The sequence below is a fragment of the Schistocerca cancellata genome, chromosome 1 (genome assembly GCF_023864275.1).
Source record: "Schistocerca cancellata isolate TAMUIC-IGC-003103 chromosome 1, iqSchCanc2.1, whole genome shotgun sequence".
Classification (NCBI taxonomy): Eukaryota; Metazoa; Arthropoda; class Insecta; order Orthoptera; family Acrididae; genus Schistocerca; species Schistocerca cancellata.
The window spans coordinates 1,161,241,064-1,161,265,664 of record NC_064626.1 but is presented as its reverse complement, the minus strand read 5'-3'; the positions used below and the strand labels follow the sequence as shown (position 1 = coordinate 1,161,265,664).

General features: G+C 42.7%; 1 protein-coding gene and 1 pseudogene across 1 annotated transcript in view; both read left to right on the top strand.

Annotated features, from left to right (window-relative positions):
* Positions 1–11,420: 11,420 nt before the first annotated feature.
* On the top strand, positions 11,421–11,538 carry LOC126102276 (5S ribosomal RNA; annotated as a pseudogene).
* Positions 11,539–22,668: 11,130 nt separating this feature from the next.
* LOC126093545 (probable peroxisomal acyl-coenzyme A oxidase 1) overlaps positions 22,669–24,601 on the top strand; it is a 96,486-nt gene continuing 94,553 nt past the window's right edge. Inside the window, exon 1 of the mRNA XM_049908728.1 lies at positions 22,669–23,237. Coding sequence (XP_049764685.1) covers positions 23,099–23,237 — 139 coding nt within the window. The 5' untranslated portion in view covers positions 22,669–23,098. The remainder of the gene's footprint in view (positions 23,238–24,601) is intronic.

Below are 24,601 nucleotides of genomic sequence, written 5' to 3'. Positions count from 1 at the left end.
ACCTAACACTACAATAGCGAATATTCCAACAATGCCAACCAGCCACAGACTGCACACAGCACAGCCAGTGATTTTCCTACAGAGCGCTACGTGACTTTACCAACATAAAAACCTAAACAGCCTACTTACACATGTTTCCCTCTTGGGACATCAACTCGCCCATAAGTTGAAAACAATGAAAACATGGACACATCGGACCAAATGTCTGTCGTCCTTTGCTCTATTGTCCACCTTTTAAGGCTTCGGCATCACGTTTTGCTGCTACAGCCACTTGCATAGCTGATGAGTGGTTTTGGAATTCCACCTCACCCTGCAGTTCCCTTCTTAAGGTGCCCCCTTCGTGTTGTTTTGGTGTGACTTTTGCATTACTTTTTGTCAAAATCCTCTTTAATGACTATCTGTCACGTTCACTTGACACACACGTTCGTTCGCGTTGTGTTTTAGCGGATGATGTTTCTTCGTTTTCCCTGTATTCTGCATAAATCTTCGATACGGTACCTGTTTAAATATCAAACATTTCCGCTACTTTGGTTACGGAAGCACACACCATACCAGCGGCAACAAATTACCCACGTTCGATTTCACTTAGCTTCCGACATAATGCACTCACAACTATACAAAATACTGTTTTGACCGCCACTGATATTTGCGACGTATTGAGAACACTGCATAGGTGCGCTTCATGGTCAAACACAATAGCAGGCTTTGCTGACATCGTCATTTATGTTCAAGCACGCATTTCTTGCGGTCTTTCCATATTTTTGCCCGACACTTGTGGACTTCCATACCAACCTACTGGCAAAAACCTTCATGAACTGATACGTCGTATGTTTCAGGCATGGTGAGCATTTCCTCGATATGACATTCGGTGGATTTTGCTTCCATGCCACGACGAATACGAATAATTTATTCCTGCCCCTCAGGTCAAACGTGGTCATACTTCATACTGATGCTGATGGTGGACGTCAGTTTCGAGTGGAATGAAAGTTTAATCATTTAATATCCGTTATGTGATGAACATCTTCACTACGTTTCATAAATATCGAACTGGTGCTTCACGGTGTAACGTTTCCCACTTCCTTCTGTTTGTTAGAGGGTAGCATCATTCGCCCAATAACTTTCAGACTGAGTAGGCGCCTGCACACTGCATTTCCCCGTTTGTCGTCGAGCAAAAATGCTAGTATGGCGGCAAGAGACTTAACAGCTCGTTAGTGGGCGGTAGCCTTCTCTGGAATCCGAACTGCGGCGCGATTTCGCGTTTTTACGTAGTGTTGTCAGAGATAAGGGGTAATGAGGCAGGTAAAAAACGCAGCGCTTGCTAGAAGATTGCACAGCGAAGAGTTCCCGTTATAGTGCGCCAAATATTCAGTGCCGTCGGACTGCCGACTTTTCCGCTGCCATCTGTTAGGGAAGAATAATTCATTGTTAAATTCAGTAGGGAAGATCTGCTAGTAGGAATCTGGAAAACCTACTATAATTCCCAGTGGAAATTTAAATCTGTTTCAGCGTTTGATGTGATGAAGTCGTGCACCACCGATGACCTCGCAAGATTTTCTAGTATACCAATAGTAAACGTAAGGGGAGAAAATTTTGACAACATTTCACTGAGACATTATTTTTCTGTTTTCCTGTTATCAGTTTTCCTACGCTGTTAGGACGAGTTTACATTAGTACTAATTGAGTCCTCTTGTACTCAATTTCCGGTCCAGATTGTTCAAAATGCTTTTTTCCAGAATTTTTTATACTCTTCTACATTTGTTGTGTTGAATCGTTGAAGACAAAATAGCTATCCTAGAAATATTGCGATTTTCTCCGGAACCGAGGAGATAACGGCTAATTGTAACTTATCGTAGTTCAGGTTGCAGGAACTGGATAACTAACAGCAATACAGATGAAATTGTATCCAACTACAGCCTGCAAGCAATATTAAATTCGCGTGGGGATAGTGGTATTGAGGATTGTGTTGTGATTACTACTTTTCCTGTGAAGGTTGAGGTGCTAAAGTGGCCGTCACCAAAATACACTCAGGCTCATAAATTAAGGATAACGCTGATACATGGTGAAACAACGCTCTGGTGGGCGATTTGCGGGTTTAAATCACCTCGGAGTATGACGATACGGTGCAATTGACCTGCGGTCGTCGCACGGTGGCGCTGGTAGCAGTCCACATACGCAGAGGTGTGTTGGTGCATGTCAGAGTACGGTGCAGCGAGTAAGTGTGCAGACGTTTTCAGAAGTGCTAACGGTGACTGTGTGTCGAAAATGGCTCAAAGAAGACATATTGATGACGTTATGAGGGGTAAAATAGTAAGGCGACTGGAGGCTGGTCAAACACAGCAGGTCGTAGCACGGGCCCTCCGTGTGCCACAAAGTGTGATCTCAAGGTTATGTTAACGATTCAGCAGACATTAAACGTGTCCAGGCGCTACAGTGCGGGACGTCCACAGTGTACAACACCACAAGAAGAACGATATCTCACCATCAGCGCCCGCAGATGGCCAGGGAGTACTGCAGGTAGCCTTGCTCGGGACCTTAGCGCAGCCACTGGAAGAGTTGTTTCCAGACACACAGTCTACAGACGACTGAACAGACATAGTTTATTCGCCTGGAGACCTGCAACGTGCATTCCACTGACCCCTGGTCACAGGAGAGCCCGTAAAGCCTGGTGTCAAGAACACAGTACATGGTCATTGGAACAGTGGTCCCAGGCTATGTTCACCGAAGAGTTCAGGTATAGTCTGAACAGTTATTCTCGACGGGTTTTCATCTGGCGTGAATCAGGAACGAGATACCGACCCCTTAATGTCCTTGAACGGGACCTGTATGGAGGTCATGGTTTGATGGTGTGGGGTGGGATTATGATTGGGGCATGTACACCCCTGCATGTCTTTGACAGAGGAACTGTAACAGGTCAGGTGTATCGGGACGTCATTTTGCACCAGTATATCCGCCTTCTCAGGGGTGCAGTGGGTCCCACCCTCCTCCTGATGAATGATAACGAACGGCCCCATCGAGCTGCCATCGTCGAGGAGTACCTTGAAACAGAAGATATCAGGCGAATGGAGTGGCCTGCCTGTTCTCCAGACTTAAACCCCATCGAGCACGTCTGGGATGCTCTCAGTCGACAGTCGACGTATCGCTGCACGTCTTCAAACCTCTACGATACTTCAGGAGCTCCGACAGGCACTGGTGCAAGAATGGGAGGCATACCCCAGCAGCTGCTCGACCACCTGATCCAGAGCATACCAACCCGTTGTGTGGCCTGTGTGCGTGTGCATGGTGATCATATCCCATATTGATGTCAGGGCACATGCGCAAAAAACAGTGGCGTTTTGTAGCACATGTGTTTCGGCACGGTTTCCTCACCGTATCACCAATACCGTGGACTTAAGGCGGGTCCACACTGAGCGCGTTAAAATTTAACAAAGTTTTTATGATTGCATAGTATTACACTTACGGGTGCTGTTTACTGTGAACTTAACCCCTCCCTTACAAATTATAAGACAGAGGTTTGGTTTTCTTTTGCAGACCATACCGTTTCTGAATTTTAGGGCGCAAATGTAAAATGAAAAATCTTTGGTAACTAGTAACGTTATAAGAAAATCATTTCAAGAAAACTTCTCGCCTTATTTCAGTATTTCCTGCAGTGTAATTTACGAAAGCAGTGTTTCCTACAGTGTAATTTACGAAAATAGCCGCGGTGTTCTCCAACCAAAACGGATAAAATAATTTTTAGTGTTGCCGTGTGACGTGTGTTCACGTGAGGTTTCCGTCTTCTGTGGAAAGGCCCACTGACTTCTGTTTTGTAGTGAGGATAATGGAGGAATAACGGTTTCAACTGGTCGGAGTGCGTGAAATGCGACAGGACATTCGAAAGATTGTCTATCGAACTTACTGAAGCTTTTTTGTGACCCGACCAACATTGAAGAAGCCAGGAATAATATAAATTTTGCGCAAATTCATGAACTGACAGCAAAACCTCGTGATATTTCCGAATCGACTATATTCCGTATTAGCAGTAGACAACAACGGCAGACTCTCAAGATGTGAGCACGTGCTTAATCTACGGAATTTGACGGTTTTAACAAAAAATTAGTACGTAGAACTATACTTGGTTACCACGAGAGCGGAAGGCATCCGACGGATTAAAAAATACAGGGCGATCTCTGTGAAATAATTCCGTTTTTCGTCTTCTCCGCGTACTTGGTGTGTGCTTAGCAAGACTAATGATGGACGCAAATTTTTAATGGCATGCAGAGACACTGCAGCAGCACGAGCGAAGTTTTATGTGCAATGCACTTATTGTGTGATAAAGACAATAGTCTTGTATAGGGCTGTCATATCTAGCTGGTACCTCATCGAGACACTCTGAGGTGGAGAAATGAAGTAAAATAATGTTCCCACCGTAGCGTTGTGTGCGGGAATAGGAAAAAAAAAACACTCCCATAGTTTTAGCAGTTGTCATTTTCGTCCAGGATTTTCGGTTTCCTTAGGAAAGTAAATACTCCCTATTTCCACGGACTGTTTAGACTTACATTCTTCCGAGTCACGCTTGGATTCAGAAAAGCTCTTCAGATACATATATCTCCGAAAGCAATAGTGGCCTGAAATCTTCAGACCATTTTTAGTCAGGTATGTAATAGTGATATCCATCATAATCCATCTGAAGTTTCAGGTAGCATCATCCAATCAAATATTTGAAATTTATTAAAAGGATAGTCCATTTCTCTAAGTAATCAAATGCATTGTCTCTTTCTCAGATTTCGAAATCAAATTAATTATTTCTTGGTTAGCGTTGTCATTCTTTAATTTGTTCAAATTCATCTTGGTTTAGCCGGCCGCAAATGGCAGGGGAGAAGTTCATGTGGGCTACCTTCACCATCCTAAGTCATCCAAACGCCATCTCTTCCTAGGAATTGATAGGATTCACTGATCGGACAACAGGAAAAATCTAAATTTTTTTAGGTGGCTTGTCTTCAGGGTCACAAAGCTGTTTGAATGGAATCCAAAGCCCAAGAATTCTGTCATCTACGACCATTAACGACAGACATCTTGTTTATGAGTGAGATAGGAGATTCCGAAACTTGACATCAACGTACAAGCAGAACTCTTTCAGCTTCTCTGTCCTTGCCGTTTTATTGAAAAATAATTAAATGTTTTCATGAAGATTATTCCAATGTTGACAGTTAACACTTCAGCAGTGGTTGATGTAGTATTGTGGAGAATATGGCCAAGGCATCCAAATCCTTCAACACTTTTTCCTAGTTCTTCTTGAGTTTGGTGAAACACGTCGATGAAGTCCTCCGAAGTTGATATTGGTGTTGTCTCCACAAAAAGTGGTTAATTTATCTAATGGAATTCGCATTTCTCTTAAAGTAGCTAGACAAAATATATATGTGGCCAGTGTCCTAGGATGGTTCTGTCTGCCCCAGTGACCTGTGGTTGGAATGATTCACGTTTCCGGCTAATAGGAGGAGCTGTGTGAATGGAGAGGCCTGTTGGGATGCAGGACGTCTTCTAGACGGCCGAATAGTGGACTAATACTTAGTATGTGTTGGATAGCTTTCGTGATCACGTGGAAATTTGAGAAGTTTCAATATGGACGTGTATTTATGCTGGACCATTATTCCCTCCCATGTAAATTGTACGGTTGACAGCTTCTAGTAATTTGGCGCCTTAATTTCATTGAGGGGATGCTGATTGTGGTGTTTGCATCTAGCAGATGAAAGATGGGTGGAAGACACGTTTGCTGGTTCTCTAGAGTTGATAAACACCTTAGTTCACTTTGTGAATTATAAGAATGATTTGGAGTCTGTTAACATCACCTACATCGGTATTCATGATGGGAAATCTTAGTTTTCTCCGTTTTTGTTTTTTTTTTTTTTTTTTTTTTTTTGCATTTCTCACGTAAAGGTCTTCGCAGACGGGATAAGTTTCTAGTTACTCAGTGGTTTACAGCACGCTACACCTCGCTAAAGTTACGGGTTTCTGGAGAAATAATTTCCTGTCTATATCTTCGGATATTACTGCTATGCAAGCGATGTTGCTGTGTGCTTGATATCAAGAAGTATCGCGTAAATGGCATGATATACTGGCAACCCATGTGAAATTACATATATTCTTGTAATTCAAGAGTCTGGAGATGGGTGTAGAAAGCAAGCTGGCATGCAGGTCAGGGCCAGGAGCAGTAACACCTTAGGCCTGAGGGGAGTGACTTCAGTCCACTGATGGTTCTCTGGTCACTCGTTGGGAGAGGATGACTTGTGACTGTCGGCTGTTGTGGATGACTGCCCAATCTCGTGGGAAAATATCTAGTGCTGCGAGGATTATGCCTACAGTGCATGTGCTTATGCCGTATGTCTTCAGTATATGTACAAGTGTCTGGCTGTCGATAGCTATATGAATGATGCAAAAGGGGTGATTTTGTATGGCGCAGGATACGAATTGTACGTTTATCACATCGACACGTTACATGGTGATACATTGTTGGGATTGAGATCGGCTTCACGCTCCAATATTCAATCTTCTGTCCTCAGTGGCAGAGCAGTGTAATCGAGTAAGAGTCTTTCCATTTCTGACGATCTGTAGGCCACTTTTGCATGGTTCAATTGTCAGTGTAATATGGCGATCTGTGAAAATAGTTTAGCCACTGAAAGTCTTGTCTGCAGAGAGAAAAAGGCAGACAGTGCTTCCTCACCAGCAGCATCAGTAATTTGGCGGGTAAATTCAGTAAGAGCCGATCATAATGCTCTATTCATTCACACTACATCCTTCGTGTCAGGGCATAGGAGCCTCTATGTAATGGTGAGAACGTTCGCGTTTCAGAGATGTTTGTTGACAGTAGGACTTAACGATTTCCTGGAAGGGTAATATGTGATGTATGGGGTGTCACATTAGGACCATCAGGAGGTATGCATCCAGCGTTATTCTGGGCTATTTTCGTAAACAGGTTCTCTTAGGAGAATAATTTCCATGCGGACAAGCTGAGACCTCAAGAAAACTCCTACAAAAGTGACCGTTAACTATTTCTGCGACACTTTACGATTTCCGAGAGGTCGACTTGGCTCTTATTTACATAGACATGTGATGTCAGTATAACACTCGAAGAATTCTAGCTGTATACCCAAAAATTCTAGCTGTCCGGTGGTGGGTCATGGTGGCGTCAGTGCGTGCGCTTGTTGGACCCTCTGATATGTTGCGGTTGTCGATAGTTCGAAAGCATTTTTTATATACAATGAGTATTTGTGCACTGCGTTATTTTCGGATGTTTAGGCGTTGTGAGCGTGTTGGCAGTACATTATATATGCATTATTTTGTCAATTTCACGCATAGTGGGCGTGTCTGTTGCGTTATTTTGTGAACAGGTCTGTAGGCTGTGCTACGCATAAGTTGGACAGTTTAGAATTAGTGAGCGTGTCTGCAGAGTGTTTTACATGCATTATTTTTACAATTACGAGTTGTTATCGTGTCTGGACATCAGTGTACTGCATTATTTCGGTGACTTATGAGTAGTTAGCAAGTCTGTAGGCTGTTTATTGTGACCCCAAGCATGTCAGAGCGAGTGTTTTGTATCAGTGTAATAAATAAACTATGTGAAATCTGTCCCTAAATAAATCATTCCAAAATAAATAAAGTACACTCTTTCCTCTGTCCAGCAGCCCAGCACAGACTGAGTCCTTTTCTCGCCATTTTCCCCCAGACTTCCATGGGACGATAGCCCTCTGGTGGCAGTACTGTGTAATAGGTCAGTTGGACTCTGGACCTCATAGTGAATAGACTGGATGGAGCTACTGCCTCAAATTGCTTAAATAAAGACTGCCTGCAAAATAAAGACTTACGTCCATCCTTTACAGCGGCCCAGCACATACTGAGTCCTTTCCCTGCCAATTCCAAGGAGGAGATGGCGTTCAGGTGACTTAGGATGGTGAAGGTAGCCCAAGTGAACTTTTCCTGCCATTTTCTTAGGTTACTGGAGGTAGCCCAAGTGCCCTTTTTTCCATACCTAAATTTGAACTTCCCACCATTTTCTTGGGGAGGGAGAGTTGGAGGGGGGAGAGGAGGGGTTTAGATTCGTGGAGGTTGCCCAATTGACCTATTTTCCCGCCAAAATTTGATCTTCCCACCATGACGTCATTGCGATATTGCCACTTCTATCGCCGCCATCTTGGATCTGACATCTTGAATAAATTTTGCAACAATGCAACCTGAAGTGGTGTCCCTGTTTCCATACTACTTCCGGTCTTGTAAACTGACACACGGCCAGGAGAGCGGTTTGCTGATAACATGCTCCTCCATATCCACATCCAGTGATGGCTTTGGGCTGATGATGACACGGTGGCTGGTCTGTACTGTTGGGTCTTCATGGCTTGTTCGTGCGGAATATAGTTTATGGGCTGCATCTACATGTTACGCTAACAGATGGCGTTACTTTAGTCCTTAATCTAAGCTCGTAACAGTATTTTGCATAATCGGGGCAAAATTGGGTCTTGTCGGAATGTCGGGACAAGAAGATCCATTACGGTGACGCTTCCGATATATCAGGATGCATGGCAACCCTAGTTTTGTTGTACACTTCGATGAAACGTAGGTTTCACAAAGCTATAGAAACAAATATCTTTTGCTCTACTTCAAAAGAAATAGTGGGCTGAAAATACATACTTACTTTTGTATAGCGTATATCGGCGATTTGGGTGATGGGTGCAGCGATGAAGGGTTTGTAATGACTGCAAGTAAAAAACAGTTCTGGAGGCTGGGAACATTCTCGGTCGCATCAGGGCGAGCCGTCGGAACTAGTCCTGTTGGCGGCTTACAACTACTCACGCTCTGCCCCGCACGGAGTGTCTCGTAAATAATGTGCGACCATGGATGGCACGATACGATAATGACGTCTCATATTTTTCAAAAATTAATTTTATAGTTTTCTTAACGACTTGCTCGCTGGAAGTTTCTGTAAGCTCCAACAGAACGTAAATTCATGAGCGACGACATTTTTCTTTACACAGTGTAACAGTTTCACATCTCTTAAGGTATTTTATTTTTTTTTTTAATCTCGGGTAACTTTTAGGCTTTCACGATAAAATATGCACCACCTGCATTTATAAACTTTGAGAATGTACCTATAGTTTTTCAATCGAAATATGTCAGTGGTGCCGTTTTTTCCACATTCTGAAGTAAAAAATTATTTTTCTTCAAAATTTCTTCTAACGTTATTTTTATTTTTTTCCTAGCAGCTAGCAAGAATTTTCTTTTGGAAAAATAGAGATTTCTAGTATTTTTTCGGAATTTTTATTAAACTTTGAAATTATCCCTAACTGGCAATGCCGTAAGACGATGATATGACCATGAGGTGTCTATTTTCGTGACGGTCGCAATAGTGAAATAATTGGTATAGGGGAACGTTACCGTCCAGCACACGTCGGTATCTCGGCGGAAATGGGTGGAGAGAATAAATGTTTGTAGTGCAAACGCATGCTCAGCAAATTTACTTCCTGTGAATTACATGAGGGAGTTGAGGAAATCTAACACAGCCTCTTCGTAGTAAATATACCGTTGGGAGATAAAAACTGATAATTCTACAACAAGTTATAATATGTAAGAGAAAAGGGTACGAATTAATTTGTTAATTATGTTTACGAAGCATTAAGAAACACTTTCCTAAGTTTCTCTTTTTGGTCGTTGTGATTTGTGCTTCGTGAATATTAAATGTGATGTTTTCGAGCTTGTTGTTAAAAGTATATCACTGACAACCTCTAAGCACGTGCGTGCTTATTATTTATCTCTATCTCTTGATCCTTACAAAAGTGAGTATCGCATTTATGCCAGGAAGTGCTTTAGCGATTAAATATTTGGTGTCTTCGGAAAAAGAGAAAGCTTGAACAAGCAGTTAGTGTGGAATCCATCTCGTATTCAACCATATTTATAAGAAGTAAGTAAAATGAGAACCTCAGGAAACAACTAGTGACAAATTGAGGCTAAAGGCCACGTCACGTCTTAACAAAAGTCTATGAAGTGGAACGTAAGACTGTTACTAATGGAATCCTGGATATTTTGCCATTGTGTTTTTCATCAAAGTTGATTCGATGTCTATAATGCGTTTTATGTGAAACACAGTCTTCTGGAGTTGTAAAAACTTCAACGGAAATAGAGAAAGACGGTTTTAACCAAGATAAGTAGTGAGCCCTTAAATTAATAAAAAAAACTGGAAGGAGCTCGACTAAGCTTTGTTGCTGTGGCTTGCAACATGAGAAGCGAAAATTTCAGTGTGCAAGCAGCTAAAGAGGCCAATGGCTGAGATCGCGGGAGTCAAATATCCTCTGAAATTTTGGGAGGCTTGCTCTTCTTTCTACAAATATAGCCAAACAAACTTCCAAAAATCTTCTTAAAATAATATGCTTGTTTTTATGTTTTTAATGTTGAGATTATAAGAGCTTATCAGAAGAGCCTTTTCGTCTTTGGGATCTATCGAGTTTAACCCATATCATTTAGTAGCTCTTCAGCACATATTTCACGGCTTGCACAGTAAGACGTGAAAGTAACTATGCAGCACACTTTGGCGCATGTGTTCAGTAACTTTCAGATGCGCCTCTGAAACATGAAATGCTACTGATAGGTCAGTCATCTGATGATCCAGCAGACATGTATTAACCTATTTGTGACGGTCATGACACCTAACAAAATGTCTAGTATATAGTCCCTTAGCAATTTCTACAATGGCCACGTTACAGAATATCCGCTTATCCTGTCACAGTCTGCATGGTTTTGACAAAAATATTTTATTTCTATACGGTCTAAGATGTTTCCCACGATTTGAAATTCTATGCTCCCTTGTTGCAAGCCACAAGCTCTAGTCGGTTCTCTTACTACTCTTTGTGTCATTGAGAAAACCCATATACAGAGTCAAAACAGTGCTTGCATGATGTGTCTTGCTGGCACAATACACAGCTTTTGGTGTGGTTCATATTGGGAGCTAGACTTCCCAGGTACATTGGAGTGACCTCATATTGTCATGTTAGGATATTCACACCAGACTATATCATTCCACAAAATGTTAATGCTGGACCATATAAAGCAAATATTATTTTCCAATGTTCAGAGAGACAAAATATCAGGATAACAGAAGACCAATGTGACGAAAGCTACTGGTGTACTGCACGTCCAGTAAGATTGTCCCAATCAGTGCCTAATTAATCTTGTCCCTCCACATTAATCTAAAGAGAGTGAAACAGACGCCAGCTAACAGCATGTAGTGTCATTGGGAAGTTCATGTTGCTATTTGTAGCGATTACATTCTCTATTAGAAGTTGAATGTAGGCTCTAAACGTTTAGTGCCAATTTCATATTGCCGTATTTAGATGCAGTAGCATTTTCGCAAAAAATCACTTCTACAGGAGCCATCATTTAATATCATTAGTTTTATCACTGCCAACGGCCTTGCCGCAGTGGTAACACTGGTTCCCGTCAGATCACCGAAGTTAAGCGCTGTCGGGCTGGGCTAGCGCTTGGATGGGTGACCATCTGGTGTGCCGAGCGCTGTTGGCAAGCGGGGTGCACTCAGCCCTTGTGAGGCAAACTGAGGAGCTACTTGATTGAAAAGTATCGGCTCCGGTCTCGGAAACTGACATACGGCAAGGAGAACGGTGTGCTGACTACATGCCCCTCTATATCCGCATCCAGTGACGCCTATGAGCTAAGGATGACGCGGCGGTCGGTCAGTACCGTTGAGCCTTCATGGCCTGTGAAGGAGGAGTTATTTTTTGTTTTATCACTCCATTAGGTATTAGTGGCTCGTGCACCTAAAAATAAACTATGTGCAAAACAACTTCTCGTAAATCTAGTTTTTATTTGGTTCATAGTTTATAAAGGAAATTTTTACCTCCATGAGTACACATTTTTTGTATTAGATATACTATCATTGCCCTGGGGGGTAGCAGGCGAGGTCTGTTCAAAAAATTCTGGGACTTTACCACAAAATTTTTGAACGCGTGCCTTTCACTTTGTAAGTGGGCTGTTTATGTTTTATTATTGACAACGTTACGTAGCGCTCTGTATGGAAATCACTGGCTGTGCTGTGTGCAATCTGTGGCTAGTTTGCATTGTTGTCTGCCATTGTAGTCTTGGGCAGCGGCAGCTGGATGTGAACAGCGCGTAGCGTTGCGCAGTTGGAGGTGAGCCGCCAGCAGTGGTCGATGTGAGGAGAGAGATGACGGAGTTTTGAAATTTGTAAAAATGGATGTCATGAACTGCTGTATATATTATGACTTTTGATGACTATTAAGGTAAATACATAGTTTGTTCTCTATTAAAATCTTTCATTTGCTAACTATGCCTATTAGTAGTTAGTGCCTTCCGTAGTTTGAATCTGTTATTTAGCTGGCAGTAGTGGCGCTCGCTGTATTGCTGTAGTTCGAGTAACGAAGATTTTTGTGAGGTAAGTGATTTTTGAGTATAAGGACAGTCTTGTATAATTGTTCTAAGGGGACGTTTCAACTTATTGTGCTTGGTCTCCTTCGAAATACTCTCCTCCATAATTAGTACACCGCTCCCAATTCCGTTTCCACTTCCGGAAGCAGTTTTGGTACGCCTCTTGCTTGACCGCGCGAAGCACCATCTGCGAATTTTCTTTTATCTTGTCTATCATTACAAATCTCCGTCCTTTCAATGGGGTTTTCAATTTTCGAAATAAAAGAAAGTCCGCAGGGACCAGGTCTGGAGAGTACGGACGATGAGGCAGCACTGTGATTTCGTATTTCGTGCAATACCCACGCACCAATAGGGATGAATCTGCGGGTGCGTTATCGTGATGCAAGAGCCATGAATTGTCTCGCCACATTTTAGGCCGTTTCTTTCTTACATAATCTCGTAGACGTCGCAACACGTCCCAATAGTACCATCGATTAACAGTTTGTCCCTGCGGCACGCATTCACGATGAACCAACCGTTCAAAGTCAAGGAAAGCTATCAGCACGGCTTTCACATTTGACTTAACCTGACGACCTTTTTTTCTTGGAGAACCTTTCCTGACCCTGTGCGGCTGATCCCGGCGGAGGTTCGAGTCCTCCCTCGGGCATGGGCATGTGTGTTTGTCCTTAGGATAATTTAGGTTAAGTAGTGTGTAAGCTTAAGGACTGATGACCTTAGCAGTTAAGTCCCATAAGATTTAACACACATTTCAACATTTTTTCTTTCCTGACCCATTGTGAAGGCTGAACTTGGTCTCAACATTGTAACCATAGACCCACGTTTCACCACTAGTTATGATTCCCTTAAGAAAGCTCTTCCACGTTTCACCGCCAGTTATGATTCTCTTAAGGAGAGGTTTATCATCTTTGGCCTGAAAAAAGCATGTTCTTTGAGAATTGTTTTCTCGGGATGTGTTATGGATATCAGTGTCAAATTTGGTCAAAATGTTTATTGATATTTCCTCTACAAACTGGATTTTTTTCGACCGGAAATGTCGAAGAACAAAGGCGGAAGTGCCATCGGAACGATACAAAATTTCGATGTAGACCTTCACGCACGGTATGTCACAGGTCAGCCGGCTTGTCTGAAATCAAAATCGAGTTGACGTTAGCGAAGTATGTTAGATTCTTTAGGAGTTGTATCTCGCTTAAGTTATTTGGACCATAGGAAACAAAATGGCGGCCATTTGAAAAAAAATAAGGTTTTTTTTCATCGACTTTTCGACTTCGTCAGCCAAGTAAAATTATTTATATTTTATGGATCGGAATAAAAGTGGTACAACTCCTAGACAATTTAGTTAGCTTCGCCGGAAACAAAGAATCATGCCAATCGGTTCAGTAGATTTGAAGTTACCATACCACGCGATAAAAAAAAGTCATTTCGAGAAAAACGCGTTTCAAGTTTTGACTACATATAAATGCAATATTATGCAACGTACGTTCAATCTGCTATTCCGGGTCCATAAACTAGTCCTTCCGCTTTCTCATAAAGGGGGTTCTGCTCGATCTGGGCCATCCTGCGCTGCTCCAGAGCCGCTCGTACGGCCCGTGACAAGCGGTTTTCGGCCGCTTGAATCCGGTGGTCGTCCTAATGCTTGGCGAACTGGGTCGAATGGAGTCCCAGGATGACGTCCATCGTTGTCATGGTCTTCAGAATACCCTTCGTTGAAGCTGTTCATTGCCAGGAAACTCGCAGTCTCCACAGTCTTCGCACCAGAATGCAAATGCTTGGGGGCTAACTTCCAGACACACGCGTTCAAACTTTCATTTGAATTTTGTATGATTCCTCCCAAGCACCGGTACAATAACTCGTCCTCCGAAAGAAAAAAACTGGTGCGTGAAAAAGGCCGATTTCAGGCAGGTGCATTCTTTTGTTCAACCGCGAATAACAAACAGGTACGTTCCGTATTCGGAAAAAACGCTTCAGGGGTGGATTCTAAACACTTTTATGGATCCCAAAAGGCAATTTTAAAAAATAGATTTTTTGAACCCAAAGATAGTAAACCTCCCCTTAAGGAACATCTCGTTCTCATTTGCGTGATCCAGAAGCTCTTCACAGACGGCGAGGCGAAGTTCTTTCTGGTCTTGACTCACGAGCCGTAGGACGAACTTGGCGGCAAAAAGATGCTGTGTCAGGATTTCATAACATGATCGAACTGAAACGTTACATTTTTCTGCAGTGTCTCGGACAGTCATTCTTCGACTGGCACGCGCAATTTCGTTATCGTTCCTGACATGAGCGTCGTCGGTGGACGTCGAAGGCGTCCTGAACGAGGGTCACCTTTAACTTCCGTCCGGCCAGTTTTAAACCGCGTGAACCATTCGTAACACCGACTATGGCTTAAGCACTCATCACTGTGGGTGTGTCTCTCTAAAGGTTTTCTTGAGTTTAAAGCAAAATTTAATGCAGACGCGTTGCTCCTCTAACTCTGCCATCTCGAAATTCGCAAACTGTGCGACACAACGTTCTACTCAATACAGCACTGAACGACAACTAACAGTCATACGTCAATGAAACTTCCAGCAGTTACACATTAAACACAGGCGTGTGCAGGGAAGCCAAGCGCATTCCGCTCCAACAAACCATTGGTGCGAAATTACGAATGTTCCGGAATTTTTTGAACAGACCTCGTAGAAAAATCTATGGAGCGAGCACACCACACCCATAGAATTAACTACAAATGGCTACGCCAGAATGGAATTGTCGTGTGACAATCGGCTGTCAGTTAGTCTGTTGAGTGTCTACACATTTTGAGAAGTTTTCACTTACAGATAAGATTTATGTATAGCAGTTTCGAGTTATTAACTCCACATTTTACAGATCTCCAAGCTATTGTGCTTATCTTAAAATAGTCGTGACACCAAACTGTAGTAGGCCTAAGTACCTAATGAGAATGAGTAGAATGTTGATTAATTCTTTAATTCCCCTTGGCATGAACGAACAGTAATCATATCACACCAGAAAGTAGAAACTGATGAATTTCGTCCCTAAAAACCTTTCAATGTGTGTTAAATTGCTAATTTGCTTCGTTCTCTAGTTCTCTAGTTCAATGTTTCTTAGGGCTCTTTTACTTTGGCGTCGGCCATACATTATAGGAAGCCTTGTCGCAATGCCACACCAGCACAATGTATGAAAACAGATACTCAGCAATAAGATCAAGTGCAATACAAACCCAAAAATAGCTGTAGCTGCCGTTTCTTTTCCTATAGCAATAAAATTTGCGACAGCTCAGTAAACAAGCAAAATGCCCATGCATTTATCTCTCCAAAGCCAAGTTAATTCCAAATATCCCAAACGCGTGTACAAAATCGACATTACTTTTAAGTGGAATTTATCTGTAATAGTAAAGTATTTTCATTCGAAATATGCAGAGCGCTTACGGCAAAACAGCTCATACCATACTCAGGTGATTTTGAAGATCATGTATATCGGAACCAAGTATTCTGTTGTGCGCCTCGAATGCTCTTACTATTTGGGCTTGATGTCTCTTGGTAAAATTCTGTTATTTCGCTCCCAGTTGTGAGTTTGGCCTCAGTAATGCAACAAGACGATTCGTTTTCGGCTGTATGGTATGTTACAAAAGTTGTAATCACGAATCCAGAAAAACACAGAATAACTTCAAAGGACAGTGCATTAATTTCTCACGTTTGCATAACGGGGTTACCCACAGTTCACAACACTTCGCGCAAACGTGACGTCATTTTAACGTCACACGCTGATAGCGAGGCTAGAACTGCTATATCGTCTTAGACGAGGCCCACGAGAAAGACAGCCCGTGGCGCTTACTTCAGATCACGTATTACTGCAGGTCTTACGAGTGCTAGCAGTCATCCCTGCAAGGAGCCGAGCGTTCGCGAAGTGTGATGGACAAGCCGACTAGTGTGACAAGTTCGTTGCGAAGCCCGTAGTTCTCGTGGGCCCTGTTATATCGAAGACGCAAACAGCTGTCTATCGGTTTTCGTGACCATCCGATTCTTTACACACGAGACGAACATGACTTTCAAAACAATAAGTCACTTCAAGTAGAAAGAACTGGAGATGACGTTGTCTCTTTACTGCAGTGTACGTTAACCTTGAAGTTAACGCCATTCGTAAATACTTTTAGTTCTGCGTTCATGCAGACTGGGCTGTGGGTAAAGGAGGAATTAAAATGTGGGCAAGAATTAACTCCGAAACGTACTAAAAAAGTTGTATTGTTTTTGTAATATGCCTTCTGATATATCTTCGACCCAGAAAGTGAGACGGTTACTGATTTCCAAGCAAAACGTAGTTTCAGGAGTTGGTCTGTAATTACAAGGGATGGAAAGCCACTCCAGCAGACAAATTAAAACGGCAGCTCATTTCTCTTATGTGCAATGAATAAATGCTGTTTCAGAACACCAAGACGTTGAGGATCTCTCGAAAACGCGTCGATTTTGGTGCAATTTGTTGTAACAAAATTACGGGAAACGTGATATTGGAGGTTAAAGATGTACTTTAATTGAAGACATTTTTGTTTGGCAAAGAAGTGTCCTAAGAAACTTATCTAGTAAATTTTCTTTTACACTTTATGGATGACTGAAACTAAGCCGACCTTTTAATTCTTTTGCAAAAGTGTCAGTCTTTTCTATGCTTCTTGTTCTGAGTGGTAGTTTGTTTTAACAGATGATAACGTGTTTTGAATACTTATTCACATTTGCGTGTGTCATGCTTCATTTGTAAATAACTGACAACGAGAATTCACTCCTGAGAGAGAGAGAGAGAGAGAGAGAGAGAGAGAGAGAGAGAGAGAGAGAGCACTCTTCTATTTACGTAACACGGAATATTACAGAATATATTTCTGTTAACTTAATAAGGTATTCCCAGAACCTTGTGTAAATATGAAGGTGAAAAAAAAAATTCAGATACGGCAGTACCCGAACCAGCTCTATTGCTACACAACACTTTGTAACTAACACATAGTCACTACTTCTTTTCAAAGGAATTTTCATGGTGCCTGAAGGGAGGGTTGGGAGCAAAGTGAACAGGGGTCGCAACCTGAGGTCTGGCCATCGTGTCCCATTCCTTCCCCCAGGAATCAGGGAAAACATATGGAACGTGGAGCATAGGTGCAAAGTACATCAATGATTTTGTTTTTTATTTTATTTCATTCTTTTCTTTTCTTTTTGTAATTAATCAGTTAATTAACTTTTTAATACTACGGAACATAGCAGGAAATCGACGTCGCGAGGAGGGGGAAGCGGCGAGTCGCCACACTCGGTGGGACTGTCGACACATCGTTTTTGGGAGCACAACATTCCAATGAGCAGAGAATAACCAGTACTAAGGGTGGTATGCTGAAGATAAGTTGGGTAGATCACATAACTAATGAGGAGGTATTGAATAGAATTGGGGAGAAATTTGTGGCACAACTTGATTAGAAGAAGGGATCGGTTGGTAGGCCATGTTCTGAGGCATTAAGGGATCACCAATTTAGTATTGGAGGGAAGCGTGGAGGGTAAAAATCGTAGAGGGAGACCAAGAGATGAGTACACTAAGCAGATTCAGAAGGATGTAGGTTGCAATAGGTACTGGGAGATGAAGAAAGTTGTACAGGATAGAGTAGCATGGAGAGCTGCTTCAAACCAGTCTCTGGACTGAAGACCACAGCAACAACAACATGGGTGGAAAAGGCGTGGATCAACTCCTCATTGCAGTAATACACTAAATCCGAGGTAGGTTAAAAAACACATTACAAACAAAATTGGAGAAAAATTGTTTGTATTTGGAACTGCAGACAGCTGCACAGTATCTTTTATTAAGGAAGTCCCAAAAATCGAGGACATTTTTCTCGCCATCAACAAACAGATAGTGAACTGTGTGTCCACAACTCACTTCACAGGGTTCGTCTTAGCTTGTCGAAGTACCCAAGTCGCGAAAGAGGAGCAGGTGTGAGGTATCTGATGACGATCCGTAGGGCTAATTAAGGCCAGCATCTGTCGCACCAAGAATCAGACACATGTCGCCGGTCTGCACACGAAGCGAACACAGGTGACACACAACGAGGTGTCTGCAAGGTGAATTCCGTGAAGGCGAAACCAGCATACTTGCTTCCCATTGACCGCAAGGTACCATGCAGACTGGACGTCAGTGGCAAGATCAGAAGCGTACACCGATCGTCATACAGGACGCCAATCGATGTGGGGATGCTTCCCCTCAACCACATTAAGTGACCTATTCTGCTGAAGAAAGTTGTAGATATCCTTCGTGGACATCAAGTCCATTGGCAGTATCACAGTGTGGACATAGCTCAGCTTGAAAAAACAATAACGGAAGTAAAAGAAGGACGGGGGTGACAGCGATCGTTGTCCAAGGGTCTCCAACAACAGGCTAGTAAGGCACGTGGGAAAATGGCGCTACAGCTCTGTCTGAGAGCAGATGAAAAGGGCTATCGCTCTGCCAGGGACGCGATACAGGCCTAAACTGCCCCTGTACTGTCAGAGGGTGAGGGTCTTGTACAATATGTTGAACAGCAAGTTGTGGCAAACATATGAACCCAATGCTGATAGCATGCGGTGGGCCAAGGATGGCAGAATGGGGAGTGTCTGTGCCACGTGGGGCATACGTGATACCAAATATACATTTACATGTTGTGTCAATTGCAGAAGATAGAGGACTCATAAGCAGTGGTCTAGAAGTCCAGCTCGTAGTTGGGATAGTAGGCCCTGGCAGCTGATGGCAATAGTGCACCACAGATCACCTGTGCAATCGAGTCCTGAGCATTTGACAGCAGCAGCAAATGCAATGGAGCAGTGCTGTCTGCAGGAAGCCCCACACCTGTAGCCATAGCGCTCGATTTGTGGACGTTAAGGCAGATACTAGAAACTTCACTGTAGGTGATAACCCATACCAAGGACTCCCTGACCTCAGCACCACTACGAAGAACGAGGATGAGATCATTCACACTACCAGTGCAGCAAAATACTTGGCCACCGAGAGACATCCCAGACCAATGACAGAGGCTTCAGAGCAATTGTTCCATGGCGAAAGCATACAACAGAGCAGAGAGCAGGCAGCCTTGGTGCACTGAATGATGTATCAAGAAGGGAGGTGTGAGATGGCCATTGTAGGGTACACAGCACATCGCTGCATAAAAGAGAGACATTACAATGTTGATGTTAGTATCATGTATTCCAGATTGCAGAGCACCCCTTCCAGGTAGTCATGATCAACCTGATCAAATACCTGGCTGAAGTCAAGAGGGGCCAAAAGTCCAGGCACACAATGAGTGTGAGAAAAAGTGATTATATGTCAATAGCTACAGAAGGCAGTACAGATGTTATTGGCACCTTCCAAACAGGTTTGATCAGGGGAAACCATCGAGAAAACTGTCTGGAATCTGCACAATAGGTGTCATGGGGTCCCAATAAATTTCTGTCCACACCTGTGCCAGTAGGGGAGGAGTCAGTCACGCATGAGCAACTTGTTTGTAGAACCTACCTGGATAGCATCATGGACTTCACCCTTCATGATGTCAAAAAGCAGATCCATCATTGCAGCCCCCAGAAACAAGCCAAAGGAGAATCAGGAGATCGCTGTAATGTTGGCAGGTTGGTGATGTTGTGCAGAGTAAAACATAAATTAATATTGGTAGAGGACAGACCCTTTATCACGATGGGTGTCTATATGTGCCCCCCATTATCAGTCAAAAGAACATTAATCAAAGTCCTTTGACAGTGGCAATGTTCCACTATGACATGGTGCACAGCCGGATGTTCCTGTGCTAATCTGTCATGTGTGCACGTCTTGACCATAGTTCCTTCAAGATGACATCGAGAGATAGCAGTGGGCTGTGTCCTGGCACGATTAACCATCACCTGACACTCTGGTGAATATGACATCGTAGTACATTCCCAGAGAATGGTGAAGTAGAAACCTGGGTTTGTCATCACCACATTGTGACCTCCCTTCTGTAACCAACGAAGGCCTTGTGGAAGACAGGCTTTGCACAGAGCACCCACCAAGACAGGACAGACTGATAGCATCATAGTGTTGACGACAAGCTGTCTGGTCTTGATGAGTTGCCAGAAGTTGGCTGAAGAAAGATGGATTGCGTACATTTTCCATGGTCTCCAGCCATGCTTCACTCTTTGGCAGCAGAGGCTGATGCAGATGTATGCATCATGGTCAGAAAATGCATTGAGCCAGACATCAACAGCCTGCACTCCACTGATAATATTGAGGGAGATGTAAACACAGTTGAGGTGACTGGAAGAATGGCTATTGAAATGCGCAAAACCTGGAGATGTCGCATCGTCCAGTGTCATGGCGTCAGAGGACAACACATCATCAGTAGGTGGGTCATCATACTATGCACACATCCAATAGAGACGGTCACCAGAAGGGATATGGCACAGTCTCTTCCGTTTCCTTGGCGACCATTGCTTCCTGCCATGTTGATCTGTATCAGAAGGCAGAGATTAGATTAGATTAGATTAATACTTGTTCCATAGATCGTGAATACGACACTTCGTAATGATGTGGAACGTGTCAGGTTAATAAAAGATGTCTGTACAAGATATTACATTACACAAAATATTGCATGACACTAATGTTTAAGGGTTTTTTTTCCCTTAATTTATATCCAAAAATTCAGCCACTGAGTAGTGGCTGTAGTCCGACACACAGCCAGATGACAGTAAAGCAGAGGTCGATACAGCTCTGTGATCAACAACTATGGGGTTGGAACAGATGTTTTGTGGCTACTCACAGCTATCGTCCATTGGTACTGAATCTGGCGGCAGTGTAGGAGAGGCAGGCAAAACGTTCATCGCGTTGTCAAGAGGAGCCAAAGCTGGTGGCGACTGAATAAGAGTGGACGCAGCAGGCAGCCCCACTGCGAACCAGTAACATAGAGGTAACGCAGTGGCCGCCACAGGGAGAGTGACGTCTCCAGTCGGCGTCTGAACCAGTCTACGTCAGAGACATTCTCAACCGACATAACCTTGCTGGCCACAACTTGAACAAGTGCATGGCTGGACATCGTACATGACAACACCCTGCAGCTGGCAATTACCAAGTAGGCATGTGTTTCCTCAGTTCAGTTTTTACCTGATGGACATCATTGAGGCCCGGTATGTTTCGACCCTCTTCCACGTTTCAGCGACATGACTGAGAACGTTTCCGTAAGATTTATAGGCGGGCACCACAACATCCAACGGCACCTCAAACGGGAATTCGAAAACCCTCAACGTTCGGAGCCCAAAACCAGCGTTATCAACCACGGCAGCTTCTATATGGCGGTCAGAGTATCGGAACTTGAGATCGGTATCTTGGCGCAGAACAGTACTTCATTCGGCAGCTTGTGTACACAGTGGTACTACGGATCGAAAAAAGAATTCCGAGAAGAGCTTGCGGCGGGAGACCCATTTCGTCCCGTATAAACCGTTCTTCCTCATACGCTTTTGGTCGTACAAGCCGCAACGGGGAGGTAAACAAACCGCGCTCGCTCGCAGACTGTCCACTACACCATGATGAGGTATTGATAGTTTCCATTTTTAACTATAACTTAGATCTCATGAAGGCTTTAACAGCCAATACGTCATTATGTGGCTCTTAATTATAACAAATTATATCAAGAATAGCGTGGATTCCAGTATGGTCATTATGGTGTTTCTCAAGCACCCAGCATCGAATGTTAACGAAACGAAAGTCTGTAGCAGTTCCTGCGGTCTTCGATTAGTGTGTATGATGTCATGTTTGCAAAAAGTCTTTTGAACGGTACGTACTTTGCATAACGTACCAATTACTCAAGGGAATGCTTCTGGCTGCCAAAGCAGTACAATGTCAGAACGCAGGGAAGAGCTATGACATTTTTGTCTCTTCTCAATTTCAAAAGAGGTCTTCAGCACTAGCATTATAACAAAATAATAAAATCTCTGTTTTATTTGATAGTTACAAGTGAGTTCATGTTGTAGAGTGATAGTTCATTAAGAAAACTACCAATTATTCAAAGAACAGATTTCTGATTATTTACAGAGCAACGCTTTAAACCTGCTCTGACTGATATTTACTGCTAAAAATTCTACACCTTTAGGATGTGTAATCTAATGTGTTACTGTTTCCCCCTACGCTAGAAATACAAACTGTATTTGCGGGAAGATTTGTCACATTCCTGGCCAGTGCCACCACAATTTAGAAGGCGTTGGCCGCCCTGTTATTACGTAGCATATGTGTTGGTGGGGTGGTGGTGAGGGCGGAGGAGTAGTGTTATGGAAAATTTCGCGCTTGTACCAGAAATGGAAAATCTGTGCAGCGAAAGAATGCTGAGCTGTCAGCATACGAAGAGCGTTAATGTGGTGATGTGCGTGCAATCACAAGCGAATGACATGAAGAGAGTACAAACTCCAAAGCGTTAAGACGCAAACACGTTTATCTGAATCCCCCTCTCCTGCCCTTGATCCTTGTACACTTGACAGGAGCAGTTTCTCTTCAGTCGTTTTCTGCTCGGGGGGTGACGCGCTTCACGCTCTAATCGCCAACTGGTTGTATGTGTGTACAAAGGACGTGTAAAACTTGTTTAGCCAAATCGGACTGAGCGTACGTCAACTCGCACGTAGCAGACGACTGACAGACAGTTGAAAAATTCCGTCCTAGTTGTGAACAACAGTTTTCCAGAAATATGACTTCGTATAGTGGCCGCACCATGAAGTGCAACGAGGATCTCGAAAATGAGAGGAAGAAATGCACATTTGATCCACTTGAACTGACACACTTGCTTGACGGTGGCGAGGACAAGACGAAGGAGAGGAGAGACAGACGTGAGTAACCACTACTTCGGCGATTTTCATAGTCCTGATTGAAAAACATGTTAAATCCAGCACACACAGACTATAAACATTTTTCAAGTCAAAAATGTATTTAAACGTAACGTAACCTTTCAGAGACCATACTAAACCCAAAGTGTCAGTAGTATTTGACGCTTATTTCGTTTAAGAGAAGAGAAAGACAATGTAAGTGGAAAATAATCTGTCTGTTGAAATGGAGTGTAACAGTATTTTTTAATATCTGCCACAGTAGCATTGTTCATAGAATTTTCACAAAAAAAATAAACACACATATCACAGGATTGTGGTGTAGTTAAAATCATATTCCGTGCATCTGACAGCGCAAAGTAACGCTAAAGATGTTATTGAATGAAAACACACTGTGATCAGAGCTGTAAGTTTTCCATTCAGCCCACAAATATTTTTAGTATATTTTAGGGCTACTACACACAACGAGTAGTACCACCCTTGGAACACCAATTTTTTTCCACTTTTGTGAATCATATCTCACCACAATTGTCTAAGAAGTTGCTGAAAATATCAGCACATTTAAATCTAGTGTCGCTGTTTATTAATGACAAAAATCCCAAATGAAACGCAAAATCTCAGTTTATACATTTTATTTTCTATTTCATGACGTTTGTATTCCTTTTTGCCTGCTTCATTTACTGCATTTTTATATTTTCTCCTTTCATCAATTAAATTCAATATATCTTCTGTTACCCAAGGATTTCAACTAGCCCTCATCTTTTTACCTACTTGATCCACTGCTGCCCCCACTATTTCATTCCTCAAAGCCACCCATTCTTCTTCTACTGTATTTCTTTCCCCCATTCCTGTCAATTGTTCCCTTATGCTCTCCCTGAAACTCTCTACAACCTCTGGTTCTTTCAGTTTATCCAGGTCCCATCTCCTTAAATTCCCACCTTTTTGCAGTTTCTTCAATTTTAATCTGCAGTTCATAACCAATAGATTGTGGTCAGAGTCCATATCTGCCCCTGGAAATGTCTTACAATTTAAAACCTGGTTCCTAAATCTCTGTCTTACCATTATATAACACTGGTCAACACTCATTTTCTTGCCAAGGATATTTGAGTGGCTTTAGGATGGGTTAGTGGTGCTGAGGATGAATATAGCAACCATTTATGCAGTTTGGCTCTAGTTTTTGAGATAATGCATGATTTATTCAAAAAATTAGAAAAAATTGCTAATACTAAACTCGAGCGCTACAAACTACAATGAAAAAAGAAAATAATCTTTATAAATAGCTTCTATGAAAACCTGATAGGCATTTGTCCACGTATAAAACATAATTGAAAAGTTTCTCTATAAGTATATCATTTTCCGTCCATGACGAA